Source organism: Colius striatus, chromosome 9, assembly GCF_028858725.1.
Source record: "Colius striatus isolate bColStr4 chromosome 9, bColStr4.1.hap1, whole genome shotgun sequence".
NCBI classification, from domain to species: domain Eukaryota; kingdom Metazoa; phylum Chordata; class Aves; order Coliiformes; family Coliidae; genus Colius; species Colius striatus.
The window spans coordinates 26553677-26573426 of NC_084767.1; the positions used below are offsets into that span (position 1 = coordinate 26553677).

Genomic DNA, 19750 nt, shown 5'->3' on the forward strand with positions numbered 1-19750 from the left:
CTTTGCAAGAGCTTCAGTTCCAGGCATAGCTGAGGCGGGACAGGTGGCACAGCATCTTCCAGTCACCACGGCACCTTCATGTTCAGCACTGGGCAACCATGGCACTTTAAGTGAGGAAATAATAATAAATGGCAAATAACAAGAGGCAGCTGAGCTCAGCTGAAAACACAGAATCACAGAATCAGTTGGGAAAGACCTTTAAGATCATCAAGTCCAACCACTAACCTCCCACTGCCAAGCCCATCACTAAAGTAAATCGTATCCCTCAGCACCTCATCTATGAATCTTTAGACTATCTCTAGGAATGGTGACTCCACCACCTCCCTAGGCAGCCCGTTCCACCCCACTGTTCCAACTCTCTCAGTAAAAAAGTTCTTCCTAATGTCCAATCTAAATCTCCCCCGGCACAACTTGAGTCCATTTCCTCTTGTCTTGTCACTTGTTACTGGAAAGAAGAGATCGACCCTGACCTCACTACAACTTCAGGCAGTTGTAGAGAGTGATGATGTCTCCTCTCAGCCTCCTCTTCTCCAGGCTAAACATCCTAGCTCCCTCAGCCCCTCCTCATAAGACTTTTTCTCTAGACTCTTCACCAGCTTTGTTATCTGTCTCTGGACACACTCCAGCATCTCAATGTCCTTCTTGTAGTGAGTGGCCCAGAATTGAACACAGTATTGAAGGTGCGGCCCCACCAGCACTGAGTACAGGGGAACAATCACTTCTTTGGTCCTACTGGTCACATTATTTCTGATACAGGCCAGGATGCCATTGCACTTCTTGGCCACCTGGACACATTGCTGGCTCATGTTCAGTCAGCTGTCAACATCTCCAGGTCTTTTTCTGCTGGACAGCTTTCCAGCCACTCCTCCCCAAGCCTGTAGCGCTGCTGGGGGTTTTTGTGGCCCACATTCTTTTTTTTTTTTTTCTTTTTACATAGAATCTCTAATGCTTTCAAGTACAAGCTCATCTGGTATGAAAATTTTCAAGAGTTAAAAAAAGGCCTTAGAGTACCTGCAACAATTATGAGGACATGAATTATGTTTAGATTGTGTAATAATTGAGGGTAATTAAATAATTGGCACTTTACTTACAAATTACAGCTGGTGAAACTTTGCTCAAAGGAGAATCAGGCCCCAGGTACAGCTGTAGTAAAGAGCTCTTTTGGACCAAATGTGCTTTACATAGGTTTTACCCACCTCTAACAAATGAGAAACATAAATTGAATGAGCCATGGTTTGGTTCTATCTTTCAGAATATCAGTGTTCTTTTAATTAACCATTATGTTTTTCCTGAAGGAGGTTAGCACCACCAGCCTTCCTGGAAAAGGAAGGTTTTAATGAGGGATTTAAAAGGATTTAGAGTGGCAGATCTGTAAGCTGAGAGCTGGATGGACTAGAAGTGACTGAGAAAAAGCAGATGATAAATGCCAGTACAAATCCTGCTCAACTTTCATGTGGTTAATTTCCTACCATATTAAAAAGCCACAAAAAAAAAGTCTGTCATTTAAGCAGCACTTATTATACCAAGGTCTACAAGATTATTATTTGCTGCTCATAAATGGTGATGGAGATGCTTTTTTCCCTTTTCACCATGCAGTCACTTATGGGATGACATGCTGCTGCTGGCCAGCAGTAACTACCTGAAAGAGCTGTGGACAGGGAGTGAAAAATGACTCATTAACAGAGGATGGCGCAAGGACAGAGGCTGTTTTGTGCCCACATGGGGTTGTCTCACGACATCAGAGCTCACCATCTCCAACTCAGAAATCTGTTCCTTACTGCTTTCAGACCCATCCAAAATACAGTACTTATCTCTAGTCCCCATATCCCTTATCATCCCACATGGACAAGAACCAGAGAGTGAATAAAGCAAACTTCTTGCAGTTTGGAATGGTTTCTGTTTGATAACAAGTCAACCTAGCTCTGCTGCCAAGGTCAACCAACATCTTAATCTATCCTGAACATATTTGAAATGCCAATGTCCAAGCTAACAGCTTCTCTTTGGCTACTGTGTGTTTCTGTCTTTAAAACAATTCTAGTCACTGAGCCTTGAAAATCCAAACACTGCTTGCATCCAAGTTGGGATGGTGATAGGGCCTCCAGCCCCAAGGAGACTGAGAAGTCTTATTCAAGCAGATAGCAAAGAATCATATACTCATTTTTACTTAAAAAGAACCATAGATTGAGACCCAGACCCTGATTACCTCTGCCTTTAAAATTCTGCTGTTATTCCCAAAGCATGCTCTAGGCCAAAGAAGAGCCCACTGCCCTGCTAGGGAGCAGAGCTGCTCCACTGAGAAATGGGGGCAGACAGAAATAGACCTCATTGCATATCACTTTGTCATCAGCTGTCATCAGTATTTTAATTATAAAGAAAATGAATATCACCCTTGCCATTGGATATCTTTAAAATATATGCTATACATAATCTAGTGAAAGATGCCTAGAGAGAATTATTTTCCCTTTTATAACAAAAATCACTCTTTTTATTACTACCTTGCTCTTATGTCATTAGTAATAGAGTTGGGTTTTCTTTTTCCCTGAGTTTGAAAACAAATTAGACCATTAAAATTGTACCTAAGAGTCTCCTTTAGTTTTATGAATTGTTTGAGAACAATCCTAGAAACTGAAAAAGAATCAGAAGAGGCCCTCAAGCAGATAGATATTAAAAAAGGAACATCTTCTCTGGAAACAAAAAGCCAATAAATCTGAGGGAAGGAGTCTTGTTTGTTGGGTCTTTTTTTAAATTATTGTCTTCACAGATTACCCCCTAACTTTGCACATTCATAGGAAATTAAACTTCACTCCAACGTACAGCTCTGTTGTGCAAAGCTCAGTCTCCGGTGAGTCAGAGCAGCTGTGAATGTTGAAGGGAGACGGAGAGGTAAAAGGGCACAAAGAAGAGAAAGACGAGGGACATTGCTGTGATGGGACCGTGTGAAGCTGTGGGCAGCTCTTGGTAGACAGGTTCCAGCCCTCTCAGTCTCACTGGTAACCTTGCTCCAAAATGTAGCTTAATTCATCCAACCAGAAAAACTTGAACAAGTCAATGAACCTATTTATTTGAGCTTCATAGCTGCCCAAGGTTTGCTGTTAATGCTAACAATGTTTAGGGAGTTGATGTATCATCTCTACTGAAGGCAAAGGGTTACATCCATTGTTTGCTGATGGTCTTACCTATGGTTTGCCAATGATCCAGGAATTTCCAGAATATTTGCCAGTGTTCATCATACAGTGGAACACATGAGACTGATAAGCAGGAGGGTTTAAAAAGATTGGCATGAAATCATGGCACTATTCATGCTTAGTCTAAGAAGCTGGGAGAGATGGTTATCCTCAAGACTGGAAAGGGATCTCAGAATCAGATCCTGAGTTTTTAACTTGACTGTGTCCTTAGGGACCGACTTTCAACTGCACTTGCCTGAGGAAGTATTTTGTTAACAGGATATTAACTTTTTTTTGAATTACATACAGCAAATAATCTATTTTAGACTACACTCTGCTGAAGGTCTGGAGTCTGCCTCAGGTCTGCCTGTGTACTTTGTATGACTCTGTGCAGTATCTCTGCTCCTCAGAGTTTCCATTTCGCTACTTGCAAATTAAGCATAATGATATCTTTTAACATTACTTACGAAAAGTGTCCTGAAACAGATATTTATTATTCACCTCTGAGATTTATTAAACAGCACAATCATAATTTTGGATTGTGCTCAGATCCTGATGGCTTTAACACCTCCAGAACAAATATCAAATTGGTTACTTTCACACCCAAATCAGAGTGGCAGAATGCGTAGAATCATAGAATGGTAGGGTTGGAAGGGACCTTTAGAGATCATCTAGTCCAACCCCCCTGCAGAAGCAGGTTCACCTAGATCAGGTCGCACAGGAACATGTCCAGGCGGGTCTTGAAGACCTCCAAGGAAGGAGACTCCACGACCCCTCTGGGCAGCCTGTGCCAGGGCTCCCTCACCTGAACAGTGAAATAGTTTTTTCTTACGTTTAAGTGGAACTTTTTCTGTTCCAACTTCATCCCATTAACCCTTGTCCTGTTGCTAGATACAATAGAAAAAAAGGGATGTCCCAACCTCCTGACACCCACCCTTTAGATATTTGTAAATATTAATAAGATTCCCCCTTGGTCTCCTCTTTCCTAGACTTAACAGCCCCAGTTCCCTCAGCTTTTCTACATATGAAAGATGTTCCAGTCCCCTGATCATCTTGGTGGCCTTGCACTGGACTCTCTCCAGAAGTTCCCTGTCCCTCTTGAGCTGAGGAGCCCAGAACTGGACACAGGACTCTACATGAGGCCTCACAAGGGCAGACGAGAGGGGGAGCAGAGTTTTCCTCTACCTGCTGGCCACACTCTTCTTGATGCATCCCAGGATGCCGTTGACCTTCCTGGCCTCGAGGGCACATTGCTGGCTCATGGTTAGTTTGTTATCAACCAGGACTCCCAGGTCTCTCTCTGCAGAGCTGCTCTCCAGCAGGTCAATCCTCGGCCTGTACTGGTGCATGGGGTTGTTCCTCCACAGATGCAGGACTCTGCACTTGTCCTTGTTGAACCTCATGAGGTTCCTCTCTGCCCAACTCTCAAACCGGTCGAGATCCCGCTGAATGGCAGCACAGCCTTCTGGGGAATCAGCCAGTCCTCCCAGTTTGGGGTCATCAGGGCACTTGCTGAGGGCACACTCTGTCCCCTCATCCAGGTCGTTGATGAAGATGTTGAGCAAGACTGGTCCCAGAACCGATGCCTGTGGAACTCCACTGGCCACAGGCCTCCAACTCAATTCCGTGCCAAAAACTGTGCAGAATTCTCTGCAAACTCCCAGCGTCTCTCTTCTCCCTCTTTTTATTCTCACCACCTCATCTCCTGCTGCCTCCCCCCTGCCCTCTCTCCTCTCACAATCACCTTTTGCTTTATTTCACAAGCAGGATAGGCTAAAAACATGCCCAGAAGCGTGAGCATGGTCCAGTTGATGAGCATGGAAATTGCCAATAGTGTTGTTCCTCTTGAGGTCTCTGTACCACAGGATGCTGCTATTAGACCTTGAGATCTACAACACCTCTCAAACTCGCCATGCCCTGCTGTGACAAGCAGGATAATGCAAGTTTCAACATGTATACATTATTCTTTTCACATATTTTTCTTATCCATTTCCTAATTACTAGCACTACATGTTTAAATGAGTAGTTGCTCCCTCATCACCTATCTCTACCTTCTCTTTGATTCAGTAGTAATTAGATGCTGTATTTCATCAGTGTTATTTGTCTGACAAACTGTCACACCCGTTTTCTCCACGCCCCACATTCAGAAGTTCAGTTTTGCTTATGTAAACAAGAGTTCAATACTTATAGAGCTGAGTCTCATGGGTAATCCTAAAGCATTCAAAAAACCGACAGTCTTTAAGACTCCAGAGAACCACCCAAGTCTTTTGGTCTGTCCTAAATCTATGCTTTCCAGTAACAGTCCCTGCTCTTATAAAAATTTAAAGAAGAGGCAAAACAACATGTACAAATAGGAAAGTATGAACATTTAATCTAAAAATGGTCTTGGACAGTATTTTGCAAATGGTTTAAGAACACAGCCTAAAGACTGGGACTTGAGTTCTGGTATGCTTTCACTTGGCTCCAAATTTGGGAATTATCAAAACATAGCCAGGTTATAAAACCATTTTAGAAGCCTGCACCCATTCACAAAGTAAACGAGCTCAAATTGTCATATACTGGGGAAAAAAGTCAAGAAAAATCATAAGTTTAACATGATCTGGGTTCTGCAAAGTTGCTTCAGCAGATTATACAACCAGCTTGCAATGAATTTCAAGGAAGATGAAGCTCCTGTAAGCACCTTTGAAAGCCTCAGCCACATATCTAAGATGACTGTGTTACCAGTTAGAGATGACATTTTCCATATTGGGACTAACTGGTTACAGTATATATATCTCCCATTACAAAATCTGTCTGGGACTCTTCTCCATCTCTTAATATCAGTACTTCTGAACATTTGTAAACTCTTGATCAGACAAATGCAAATCTAGATTTGGAGCTGGAACATGTTTTGGTTTGATGACAATTCCAATGCGCCTTCCCGATCAGCCTGCCTGTATGCGGGACCACATCCACCACATTGCCACTGTATTGCAAGGCCAAGACTTCAAGCTCTTCAGCAGCCATTAACATGATGCACATAACTCGTTCTACTGCTTCAGTGGGAGTACTGGTGCTTAAAGTCAAGGATATGCTTAAGTGCTAAAGCTTAGCATTGCAAGGGTAGAATAATTTGTGAGATAAATGACTGTGCAGCAAATTAAATCTGCTTGTAAATACTGCACAATATGGCATCTTGCAAAATAATTTAATATTTATTTGGCATTCATTATTGAGCAGTCTGTTAGGAGCATCAACAATGTGTAAAATGCAACATCGAGATCCAAACCGAACAGCTTTTGCTAGGAAGCTCTCTCCCCTAACCCCCAGCTGCTGTGCTGAGGCAAGCTAGTGACATGAATTTTGAAAAGTTTGGTTTGCTTCGTGGCTTTTTATCGTGCTTCTGCTTTTCTTTACCTCATATTGGTAGATGTCCAGGATCCTTTCTAATGACAGCTCCTCAAAGTACAGTCTGTCACACTCATCAAAATCTGTGCTCACTGTCTCCGGGTTGCAATTTACTACAACGGTCTTGTTGCCAAGCTGACGCAATGTGCGGATACTGGAGACAGCACACCAATCAAACTCCACGCTGCTGCCTGCCAGGAGACAGAAAAGTGGGCAAGGAGAGGAAGGATGCAGAGAAGAAAATATAAACAGACATTCTCAGCACTCAAGCTTAAAGAAGAAAAAAGAACAATATATAAAACATAACAGCACGGCCTCTTGTCAGCTCAGAGCAAGAATCTAATTGTTCTCCCGTGGAAACTAATCATCCACAAATGTGAGCCTCCAAGCACATCAGGTAAGTTGGCTCAGCCGTTCAGGAGTGACAGGCCTCTAACATATCTGTCATCTGCACTCATAAAAACCCATGCCCCCCTTCACTGCCCATCCAGCTATTTACTGCCTCCCAACCAACATGCTTTAAGATAAAACTTCAGAGGCAGAAGCTTAGAGGTGACCAAATTGAGTGCCCATTATTATTAGATAGTGCTGTTTACTCAAGGAACTATGAAACATTTGTACAGATGTGGTTTTAAAACTAGAAGACTGAAGTGGTTTTTTGCCTTCCAGAAAAGCAGAGTATGGCTAACTAACAACACAAAAACTGCAACTCAGTGGGACCTTCTTACGTGCTGACTCTAGACAAGGAAAAATGGTAGAACAATACTTTTAGAGCCACTCTGTGATACTTTTATCTTGGTTTAGAGGCCACAGTGACTATGGCAATGTTGTGAGACAAGCACATCCTACCACCCTGAACCCTGAATAAGCACTGTGACCACCTCTAAAGGAAGAAGGCCCAGGGGGAGTCACCTGGTGCCTGGATGAGCACCAGGACTTGGTGCTTGGTTTTCGGCAAGCTGCAGAACTTGGCACTTGGCCAACACTACAGGCATACTGGAGGCCAGACTTGTGCTATCACCTGCTGTCTCATATATATCTACACTCAAAACATCTAAGAAGGGTACCGTAAACAAAAAATGATGCTTCTTAAAAAACATCAGTAAATGGTTATGCTTACAGTCTACAAGAAAACCTTGGCCTCATCATGATGTGTTCACAGTCATTACATGATCATTAACCACTGATATAATTATTTTTTTATATAATCATGTGACAAGATACATTGGAAATTCAGGCTGTGCTTAATTGCTGCCTCCATCACCTAGTCACAAACAGATGGCTGTCACAGTTTATTTCCCCACTTCTGTGTAACATGCTGAAGTCTCAGCTAAAACCCCACTGAAAAGAGAGGGAAAACAAATCTGGAACTAGATGTTTTCCCAGAAACATCCTCAGATGCTCCTTCACTTTTTGTATTCCACTACCATTATTCAGATATTCCTATACACATAAGAAACCTCAATTTTGGGAGACAATGGTAATTTGGAGTCCCCATCTGACTATTTTGGATACAGTTTATGAAAAGAGCTGAACACCTGTTAAGTACATTCCTGCCACATCCAGCAATGGTCATGTCCAAACAGTGCGAAAAAGAAAGACAGCAAGTAATTAGTAATACTAGTAATGACTTGTAACAACCACACACTGCTCCTAACAACTGCTCCGTAGAAAATAATTACTACATCAACACAGGCACATGTTCCTGAACTCACTTTCAGGTTTCAATCATGTTAAATCTACTTGCACGCCTTAAAACTTACAGAGCACTCTACTGGTCCAAGCAATTGGCAGTATAACTTATTTGTACTGCTTTCAGGGCTGGCTTTCACAAAAACAAACTCCTCTCCTAAGACAGGAGATATCTTCCTGGCAGCAAAGGAGGGGAAAGCATCACCTTGAATATCTGAGCAATATCCATGAAGCACAGGTCACACACTGCAGCTCAGGCTCTCAGTAAACCATAGGCCATTACATGCACATGAAAGATGCATCAAAGCAAGCTCTTAAGTTCAAGAGTGTGCCACTGTACCAATTCACATCATGCTTCTATTTGCCATATTAGTTTACAAGAAAACTTTAAAAAGAGACATTTCTATTTGGATCATTTTCTTTTTAAATACAGAATACAGCACAACTTTTGAAATTACATCACATTTCCCTCCAACTAATTTTATTTCTTGGCAAAAATGACAAAATATTCAAGATTTTCCTGCAATGTATTTCAAAATATTTTCAAATAAAATTCATGAAGTTGGAGTTTTTACTCTAAACCAGTTTTCACAAAGGAAGTAAGAACCTTGTTTAAAAAAAAAAAAAGTCACATATTTAACTTCCACTCAAATTATTTATCCCTTTCTGACCTGTTCCTGCTTTGTAAATGTAAATCCACACTAAGCTGATCCCACTGAATTACAACTCCAATTCTGAAAGCATAGAGGAAAAGCATGCTGCTTATTTGCCTTCAAAGGATATCAAAAGGGGGAAAAAAAATCAACTTGGCTACTGCACCTAGAAAAAAAATCTTTTACAGGTGCAAGTAGTAGCTTCCTTTAGCATCATTTATTTAGTTGCAACCTCTTCCAAAGATTGTCTTGATCCAGTCAAAGCTACAGAGCAGGTAAGACCACAATCAAATCTTTATGGCTAATCTAGACAATAAGGAATTTTAGGTGAAGAGTGAAAAATGCATTTACATACATTTGATCACATTGCTAAACAACACTGCCCTCCTTTTTTTGTTCAGTTTTTGTAACCATACTACCCAGTATGTTGAATGGCAGAGGCGTTCACAAAAACCAGGCATAATCATGGAGTGTTCCTCCTGATTTCACTCATCTCAACATTCATACTGGAAACTGAGTTCAAAAAGACACAGCCTCCGAACAGCGTCAGGAGAGTAGCACATGATCTGTCCATCCAACCAAAACAAATGGATGCAGTTTAACATTTCAGCTTTCAAAAACCATCAGCGCTACTTGTGAGATGCAGAGCAAAAATATCTCTGAATAACAACCAATTTTTTTTTTCTCTTCAGTAATTGCAAGGTGTTTGTAAAATAGCTTTCTTTGGTTTTCTCCCATGAAAAGAAAAAATGAAAGTCATCATATACAGAATTCAGCAGTTTTCAGCAATATTCAGAGCCATGAGGAAACTCTTATGCTGCACAATCATCTGAGCAGACTGAAAAAACAGCATACAGAGAATTGCTTATCCAAAAGCAGATGAAGATGCAAAGGTATTTTTATAATCAATATTTATAGCAGTAAAATGCATAGTATATAGCAACATAAGTTGGCATAAACATGTAAGATAGGTGTGGGAATAACAAACCTGTTCATACAAGGTATCAGATTCTCAAGAACTTACCATATGCAAAAAGATTTTTAAAATTCCCTAAAACTTTGTGGAAATCACAAGTGACAAGTGAAAAGTAATAAAATTCTCCTGTTTTTTCCGGGGCGTGAAATGAAGTCTCCAAACAAGTGTAAAAGGCAAAGCTAGTGTTAGGAATTGATGTCCTATGCTCTGGAGAGTTTTGTCACCATATGAGAAGAGGAACAAATGAACCACAGGAATATCCAAACAAGGCTCGAGGGTGCAAGGAGAACAGAAGAGCTGTAAGAAAGATTTACCTATGTGATATGGTCCACAGCCCAACACCATCACTCCACAGTCATCAAATTTTATATCATGTTCCTGAAAAGGGGGAAGAAAAGCCATTAGGATCTGTACTCTACTGCACCTTACCCCATTCTTTTCAGAACCAACAATTTCTGGTGCTCAACCCATATCCAACAGTCTGATCCTTCAGGGCACTCAAGTCTGATCTTGTTTACTGCAGTGTAAATCAAGTGCAACCCTACTGGAATCAGTGGTGCTGCACCCAAATCAAAGGAAACACTGCACTTTTCATTTGGCTATTCGAGCCACCTAAGGAGGTGTTAAGTTTCACACAAAACTGAATGGATTTCACATAGAAACGCAAGTTCTGCATTCCCAGCACCTGATCTGTGCACAGAGGATGCAAGTATAGGTGACATAACGCAGTATCATAACAACACAGGAGCAGTAACACTTAAATGAGCTGCATCAGTATTTAAGCAAGAGAAAGTTCCGGGCCTGCTGTAGGGGGATTACATGTAACACCATTCAAAAGAATTGCTACAGAGACCAAGACATCTCCAAGATCTCCAGAAATAACACAGCACAGGTGAAAGAGATCAAATTAGACAGCAATGAGGCTGTTGTTTCCCAATGTGCCTACCTGTCCATTGTACGTGATGTAGAGGTAATTAGTTAGCGCTGGGTGTTCTGCTGCCACTGTGTCGATCTGTACAGGGAAGAAGAGGAGGGATGTGACTTGGCCAATGCAAGTTCTTTCTTACATGCAGTTGTTTTGGATTTTTTTCTTTTTCCTCTTTCCTTTTCTACTCCTATTTTTGTCCTATTATGTTCCCATCATGTCTTTCCTCAAAAGGAGGTCACCTGAAGCGTCATATGCTAGCAACACAGCATACGCCTGGCCTTCCTAGACCCTACACTTCAGTCAACAGGAGAACCTACCATGTCTTTAAAAGCTGCAATTTTAGTTCTGCATCTCTTTGGTAGAACACCTTCATAGCCCATGCACTTTTCCCATTCACTCCTTCTGGCCAAGGCCCTCATTCTCCAGTTAGTTTGGCAGCGTTAATTACACAGACCTCCATTTCTCCAGGTCTCCTCTCCTCTTTAGCTGCACTGTCTGGTATCTTGACACTGTGCTCTTGACCCCATCTTACTCCCACACTGAGTACAAACATACACACAATATCACTGAGATCATGCTGAGTAGTAGTCAGCAGTGCAAGTGCTATGTATTTACATTACAGTATAACTCATGCTTTGATAATTAAATGGTACACAAAGTGAGAGTGATTTTCAACCATCCCTTTACATCTAGTTTTCAACAATTTCTTGTGTAATTAGTCACCAGAGAGCTCAGAAGAATAATTTGCTTACTAGGCTTTTCACAAACTGTTTGTGTGAACTACTTATTGCATGTTATTCATGGTAACTAGTCCCTTTTGGTCACCAGTGACTGCTAAAGTCCCCTGAATGAACACCTGAAATACTTCCGTGTAGAATACTGAACAGGGAACAATATTAAAACAGTCCTGACATGAATTTTTACACTGTTACACCAGTTAAAAATCTGTCCAATCTTCAATATTTTTAGGAATCCCCACTGGCTGTCGAAATCCTTGCAAATAATGAAGAGTGTGACCTGAAGTCATTAGCACTATGTAACTGTCTGCTGCTCATTACTGTTGCTAATACTGCAACTTGTACTTCATGGCTCAAGAAGAACCATATGCTTGGGAGCCACAAATGCAGGCATAAGTAGAATGACCTTATTAAGGGTACCTTGGCACAGAAATCAATCCAGCACTGCAGTGCCATATGCAGCAGAAAGAACGCAGTGCAAGACCAGGCACCTTTCTGTGGGCCAGGTGAAGACACAGAAGGAAACAGCAGCTAGGGAAGAGAAGCAGATTTGGCACCTGGAATTGGGCCTGAGGATACAGATAGGGTCTTTCAGAAACAGTCAGTAGTTTGAGTTGGGATTTTTTTTCCCCTTTAAGGACAAAAAAACCCAAAAACAGCTGGTAGCAATTTAATACTAACATACATGCAGCATAATACTAACATAAATGCAGCAGCAGAACACCTAGCAAAGCACTCCTGACATCACCATGAATACTAGATGAGCTCATTAAACTCATGCTATCACAATGAATAACAAATGAACCCGTAACAATAGCACACTTCAAATAAAGTATTACCCTGTAAAAGTTACTACCAAGAGAAAAGACATATTACACTGTTTATGGTCACACCACACCATGCTGGGCTAGCGCTCTCAGCCTTTTCCTGAAACTAGATGGCTGCATTTCCCTTTCAGCCATACAGAACATGAACAAGAATAACCTGAGTCTCTCTTTGGGGATGTTCACATCACTACATTGCGATGCTGAAGTAACAGCTACATGACCAAAGCTTCCTCTCCTCAAATATCGATGTCAAAATTCCCATGGATGTTAACAGTGCTAGAGTTTCCCCTTTGTTTATCTCAGCTGTTTCTAAGGTCATGGAGGTCTCCTGCTCCTTGCACTCCTGGAAGCCCTACCACAAACAGCGATGTTTCTCACGTACCTGTTTCACCCAGGGCACTATATTCTTCCTCAGTCTTAGCTGACGGCACTGGACTTCAGTCAGCCTCAGGCATTTCCCAATCTGTTTGTCTGAGAATCCAATCTGTTTGGCTCTCCTCAGTGTCTCTTCTGGAATTGTGTCACTGGGATTAAATAAGAAAAACCTTTCTGCATGAGGCTTTACAGGAGTACTAAGAAGATATATGATATATTCTTAGAAGATATATATGATATATTCTTCCATGCTGCATACAGTCGATATAAGATAATGTACATGAACTCAAGAAAAGGAAGACCCAGCTAAGCTATGCAATCCTCATACACAAAGGATCTTTTTATGCACTGGATGTCTCTCACAAATACTTAGAAGGTAAAGTCTACAGGCAGATCTCTGATAGTAGGATATGAAATACTTTCCTTCCTTGCATTTTTGAGACAGGAATGAGTGACTCATGCTGCAGTCCATCTTCTCCCAAGCAGCATTCTCCACCATGCTGGTACAAGGTCATCATATCTTCTCTCTGGTCATTTACCTTTCGAGTGTCCATGGAAGACCTGCAGCGATTCCTTTCTTTGATTCAGCGGCCTCACACAACTGGCATAACTGTCCCCTAATCCGGATGAGCTGGGGGATAACTTGCCTCAAAACACCACAATTTGCTCTAAACAAGCCCTTCTTTCTGTTATTGAGGATGCTCTTTCTACCTTTAGAAAGAGTAAATTTTTTGAAAAAGCATCTGACTTCCAAGATACGTGGTAGAAATGCCCTCCAGAGGCTCACAGGCAAGGCAGGTTTTTCCTTCTGACAGTCTCACATATACTTCTTTCCATATGGTTTGTGTTGCTTCTTGCATTATGAAAACTGGGAGAGGGGGATAAACAAGCTAAACAGGGATACACCTTTTTTTTCTATTTCATATTTGCAATCAGAGTGTCTCAGTACTTCCACGTTTTCTTGTTCTGGTTTCGTTTTTTGGGAGCCCTAGATTTTTGTGTTTATTTCAAACACGTTGCTATCCTTAGCCATCTCTGCAGTTCAATAGTTTCTTGCTCATTTTGCTTTTGACTTTTTCATCTTCTCCATTACCCCTGTATTCCTTCCACTTTTTTCTCTCCCATACTATCTTTGTTCCACTTTGCTTTAACTCCACCTATAGTCCTTACAGTTTCTGCCTGTCTGTTTCTAAGCTACCTTTGCTGAGCTTAGCTTTTGCAAAAACATAAAAAAGCCTGTGTATTTTTATCAGCAGTTCTGCTTTTCATCTTCATTGCCAAGAGCATCCTTGCCTACCCAATAAATCAATATTTTATAAACATGCAAACTCTGAATCGTGAAAAGGGAAATGATTAACAAACAAGTAATTTTCCTAAATCAGAGCTTTTGAATTATGTCCTTTGCTTGATGTTATTTTTAAATAAATAGCATTATGTTATTTTACTGGGAGGAGAGTGGTGAGGAGAGTGGTAAGGCTGCTTTATTGGAACATGTCAGAAAGCTGAAGCATGAAAGAGAGTCATGGGATTGGATTTTCCCCTCCGGCTTAGGCACGGAGCAGCTCTGCTGCCCATGGTGAAGTCAGGCTAGTGTAAAAGAGGTGAGAGGCACAGAAGCATCAAACCAGCTGTTCTGAGAGCAGAATTGGGGACCAGAAACTTTTGGGTTCAGTTCCCTGGACAGATGGGTTTTCCTCTATGAATTCCACAATGACATCCAATACCATCCAATCCGATGACTCTCTTTCCACTGCAATTGGAGAAGAGAGTGCTCCACCTGCCTGCAATAGCCTCACGGACAGCTAGTGGTGATTTGCAGAAAGCAACTGCTCACTGCAACTGCTGTCCCCTGTGCTGGGCCCCAGCCTGGCACTAACAACCAGCCCTCGAGGACCCTAGGCAGGAGTACCATGTACACCCCTGATCTCCTTCCACACTCCCACATCACATCATCCTTCTTACTCCAGCAGATGCTGCTCTTTGTTAGCGTCAGAAGGAAACAATCCTGCCTGTCCCAACAGGTTTTGCTTTCCAGGCTTTGGATTTAGTTCTGAGCACAGAAAGATTTCCCAAAATAAGACCCACTCTGTGGCACCACAGTACATTAAAGCCTGTGACTCGCATGCACTAACACCTTCACTACAAAATTCTGCTTCTCCTCAGCTCTTTCTAGCTCAGAGGTGGGACTTCTTGCACAAAGTATGAGCAGTAGAACTGAAGGCATGGATGGGTGTTTTACAGGAGCAAACAAAATCTGCCAGTTCTCTGGCAAAATAGATGCTACCCACCATCAGCTATTAAGAAGAATGCAGCCACGTTAGATTTCTCTCCTGGATTTGGCATTTCCAAAGTATGAGTGAGCAGACCTGGTGACCCCAAGAAAATGAGCCTGTTTCAGTGCAGCTTATTCCTTTACTCTCCCTCCTTTCTGCCTCAAAAACACACATAGCTGGCTGTCAACTGATTACTGGCAGAGAAAGAAAATTGCCTTCATTTGAAGCTTGTTTCAATTCTTTTCGTTGGTATCTCATTATAATAGTATCATTCATCGTCATCCCCCTCCCCAGTATGGTGGGTAAAAGAGAAGCAGTGATTATTTGGTGACATGATTCATTTGCCTTGGGCTAGCAATTTAAATTAGGTTAGAACACTTACTAATCCATGTAAAAAGGTAACCAGTTTTGTACAGGACAACCAGTGGGCAAGAGAAAAACTGAGTTCCTAAAGTGGAAATGAATCAGTGCGTTTTTACCTCTGCTCCTCCCAATGCATGATAAAGAAAAGAGATGTAGCTTTCAATGTGGCTAAGAAGAAAATGTGGTGGCAATCTCTATTCAAATGGCACCTGGACAGAAAGGGTTGGTTTTCTCGTTTCTCAGTCATCTCTCATGGAGGCAAATTAATATGGAGGAAACCCACCCAGCTCCCCATGAGGCTCACCATGAGCTTAGAATGGACAGCCCAGCCCTGGGGACCTAAGAGATTTGCGACTCAAAATTGTTAAAAAAAAATCAGCAGAAGGCAAATACCCAACAGTGCTGCCTCCCATACACTTGAAACCAGAACCTGCCACGAGATGATAAATGTCCAAAAGCCTCCAAAGTGGCTCCCAGGGATTTGGAGGGACAACCAGAGGCAAGGGTAGGCAGAGTAAGCCAGTAGAATTGTTCCATCTTGTTTAAAGGCAACTGAGTCAGAGAACTGCAAACCCTCAGCACTGGTATGGAAAGCAGGCTGTCTCTCTGCACATACTGGACATAAATCATAATCTGGATAATTTCCATTTACTAATAAGGGTAGCTTTTAGCATTTCTATCTCAACTCTCATGGAAAGAATATAGAGAAATACGCAAACAGCATGGTAGTGTTATGCTTATCTTACAAAGAGAAAAATTGAGTCACATAGGGTTTAAGGGGTGATGGTTTAAAAGATCCAGCATTACCATCTCCTTTGCTCAAAGACAGCCCTTTAGATTTGCTGGAGACACTAAAAGTAAATGAGAGCAGAATCAGGATGATCTCTTTGAACACTTGAATGCAAATAACCCTTCCAAGAGCTCAGAAGAAATCCAGTACTAAAAGGAGAAAGAAAATAGTCTCAGTTCTGGCTAGTCACAAGCGGATAACCCAGTCACAGAATCACAGAATTGTTACGGGTAGAAAATACCTTTAAGATCACCAAGTCTAATCACTAACCTCACACTGACAAACCCATCACTAAACTAAACCATATCCCTCAGTCTTACACCAGTTTCTCCCACTTTCCCTTGGAGCATCACTTTCTTATCAAACACAGAACAAAAAGTCTTCCAAAGGCTATAGACCTTTGCTGGTCTATAATCATACCTGAAACAAGGGAAGATTAAGTGGCCGTGATTTGAGACACCTACAATGCTCTTTTTCCTAACATTCACCTTAGCAAAATGACAGTCAGAAATTTTAAAGCTGCTAAGCCAGATGATTGGACTTTTGCACACTGCCATAATCATTTAGTGGCTGTTTACTTCCTCAGAAAGCTAAAGCATCTTGCACATTTTGCAGTTTATAACCAATACAAGCCTTTCCTGAGCATTGCTTGTGCCTCTGTTTCAGCTTCCAGTGTTGATTTGTTGTTGCTTTTTGTTTAAAATTGCACCCTGTCATCTTTGGAACTCTGCCGACTCACTTCTTCAATAATAAACGATAAAAGGAAACGGAATAAACTCTCCTTAATGAGGAAATTTTCACCTGGTGCAGAGGACCTGGGGAAATCTATTAACTGACTGGAAGAACACCAGCAGCATTGCAATTATCAGGAGAATCTGTTCGCTTCAGCACGGCCCTCTGTTCCTCTGGACTGGCTTTCATCTAATCCACCAGTTTAGGAGTAATGCTAAATAAACATGTCAGCAGAAAGCTCTAGCTTGATATAGGGAGAAGCATTCTTGTCTCCCAAATCAGGCTCTCCATTTTAGGTATGTTGTCCAGTTGATGCCCATCTGCATATTACTTATGTGTATGTTATTGAATCTTGATCAAAACAATCAGGATTATTTGGTGAGCTGAGGGCCAAAGCCTGAGCTGGGAGCATTTGAGACACAGCTATTGTGCCAGTTCACACCTGTCAGTTCACACAGTACACCCATAGGCTCACCCTTGCAGGTCACTCCTGGTTTATCTCAGAAGCTATTTTTGTGGCTTGGGCATGCATATAGGAGCTGCAAAGATGAGCACACTCCAGCTCAGCCCACCAGTCTTGAACTTGGCTCCTTCTAAATCTAGATTTAAGCCCAAGTTACAATTTTGCTGTGGCAAGCAAAGTGGACCAAAAGCAAGAAACACTGGAACCAAAATGCTTGGACTATGTACAAAGACATAGTCTTCCTCTTTTCCTCCTTGTCCTCCTCTATTTCAAGGCTCCCAGTGGCTTCCTTGATTGCTCCCGATGTTTTACCAGATTCTGAACATGTTACAATTAAAATAATGAGATCAATGTATAAATTCTCTCCCCGATTCTCTTCTTGAGGAGACAGATTGTTACCATTGTTCCCCTCCTGAGAAACTCATGAGATGCCTGACAAAAAGCTGTCAAAGGAGCACTTAGGGAAGCAGGAGCTGTAAACCAACAAATCTCACTCATTGAACAACTATCACTCCAGTGCTCTGCATCTTTAACATTCAGGTCCCTGGGCTAATAAATCTCACTGTAGACATTTTGATTTAAGTCATGTGAACCTCACACTGTGCCCTAAGACCTAAATGACTCACACCTAGGATTAAATGATGTGCTGAGGCAGCAGTTCACACCAAAACAGACAAGAAACGGGTCATAGATGCTTCCTCAAAGCATATTTTCTACCTCTCCGATAAAAGAAAGCTTTGAGGTCTTCGCTGAGATGCTCCTGCTCCTGGTATTGCACACCAGTTACACAGGTTCCCCAGTGGCTTTTAATGTGAGATGCTCCACAAATAAGGAAAAAATGCATATTGCATTTCACAAATATACAGATGCTTTGAAAGAAAATACAGCTGTGAAATTACTACCAATGGCTCTATAAGACAAATAGAGAGCATCTTACATTAGATCCACACAGTTCACAAACAACAGTGCTGAATAGCTGCTTATATTATATTCTCCTCATGTACTGAGTTCCTAGTTTGTTCCTGAGTCTTCCCTGCCCCACAGTTCACAAAGACAAAAGTAATCTTCCCAGTCAGTTAAAAGCCAGCACTACAAATATGTCAGTGGCAGCTCCTAAACCAGTAAAAATCAGCACAGCCTCATTTAGCATTTGCAGATGGTCAAAGAACAGATGCAAATTTCAAGAGTTTTTCCCTTACACCCAGGACATCAGTGTTTTCTTATCTTTAAATGGAACTTTTTGTGTTCCAGCTTCATCCCATTACCCCTTGTCCTGTTGCTAGCTACAGTCGAAAAATGGGATGCTCCAACCTCCTGACATCCATCATTTAGATATTTGTAAATATTAATAAGGTCTCCCCTCTATCTCCTCTTCTCCAGACTAAACAGCCCCAGTTCTTGCAGTCTTTCTCGTAAGGAAGACGATCCAGTCCCCTGATCATCTTGGTAGCCCTGCACTGGACTCTTTCCCAAAGTTCTCTGTCCCTCTTGTGTCTTGAGTCAAACATGTCCCAGATGTTACTTTCCAGCCTGAACCTCAACTGTGCTCTTGGGGATGATGGTGTCACTGGAACCTACTGCAAATCTTATTTGCTCTGAATTAGGTCCATAACCCTGGCCTTAAAGTCACATCATGCTCCACACAGCCTCAGACAGCTAGACATGATCTGTCCACGTTTCCATCTCTCTCAGTCTGATGAACAGCCAGAGGGGTCACTCCAGGGCCATTCCCCTCCATTTTCCCTCACAGGAAAGATGAGGTCAAATCTAAGGAAGGAAATTCCTGATAACAGAACATCCTATGGCACCACCACAGCTCCATACACCATTGCCTGTTCACGGATTAACAGCAGGGATGATGTGTGTATGTAAATGTGGGTTTGTTCGTGTGTGTGCAGTGGGGAAGGTTATAGTTAAGATTACATTACTGAAGGTAAGAAGGTAACCAGTCAAAAAAAAAAAATCACAAAAGAAACCCATGACGTAAGTTTCCACTTAAAATGAAAAACATGTAAGTCACAGGAGAAACAGCAGAGGCACCTTTGATGTGTGATAGTACTGGATATTCTTGCAAGTACTTTCAAAATTATTTTCTTTTCCCAATTCAACTCAGGCCATTTGCTTTCCTGCAGCCAAAGTACATAACCTGAAACAATGCTTTCTCCATCTTAGAGAGTCCAGAGACAGAGGCAAAGGAAACATTGCTGCAGCATGACAGATCCTATGCAGTCTCACCAGCACCAGGTCTAATCTTCTTTGGAAAGTACACTGAGACAAATGGAAATGGGGCAGAGGGTGCCCTTCCCAGTCTCTACTGCCTCTGCAAATGGCTGGCCTTGCTTCTACACTAAGGACAAAGGAAGAACATTTATAGGTCTGAAAGGTTGTTC

The 19750-nt window shown here is 41.8% G+C and overlaps 1 protein-coding gene across 1 annotated transcript in view; it reads right to left on the reverse strand.

Moving 5' to 3' along the window:
• CPS1 (carbamoyl-phosphate synthase 1) overlaps positions 1-19750 on the reverse strand; it is a 98054-nt gene that overhangs the window by 29812 nt on the left and 48492 nt on the right. The window contains exons 22-25 of the mRNA XM_062002505.1: positions 12747-12888; positions 10819-10884; positions 10187-10250; positions 6561-6742 (exon numbers count right to left, since the gene is read on the reverse strand). Of these exons, the coding sequence (XP_061858489.1) occupies positions 6561-6742; positions 10187-10250; positions 10819-10884; positions 12747-12888 (454 nt within the window). The remainder of the gene's footprint in view (positions 1-6560; positions 6743-10186; positions 10251-10818; positions 10885-12746; positions 12889-19750) is intronic.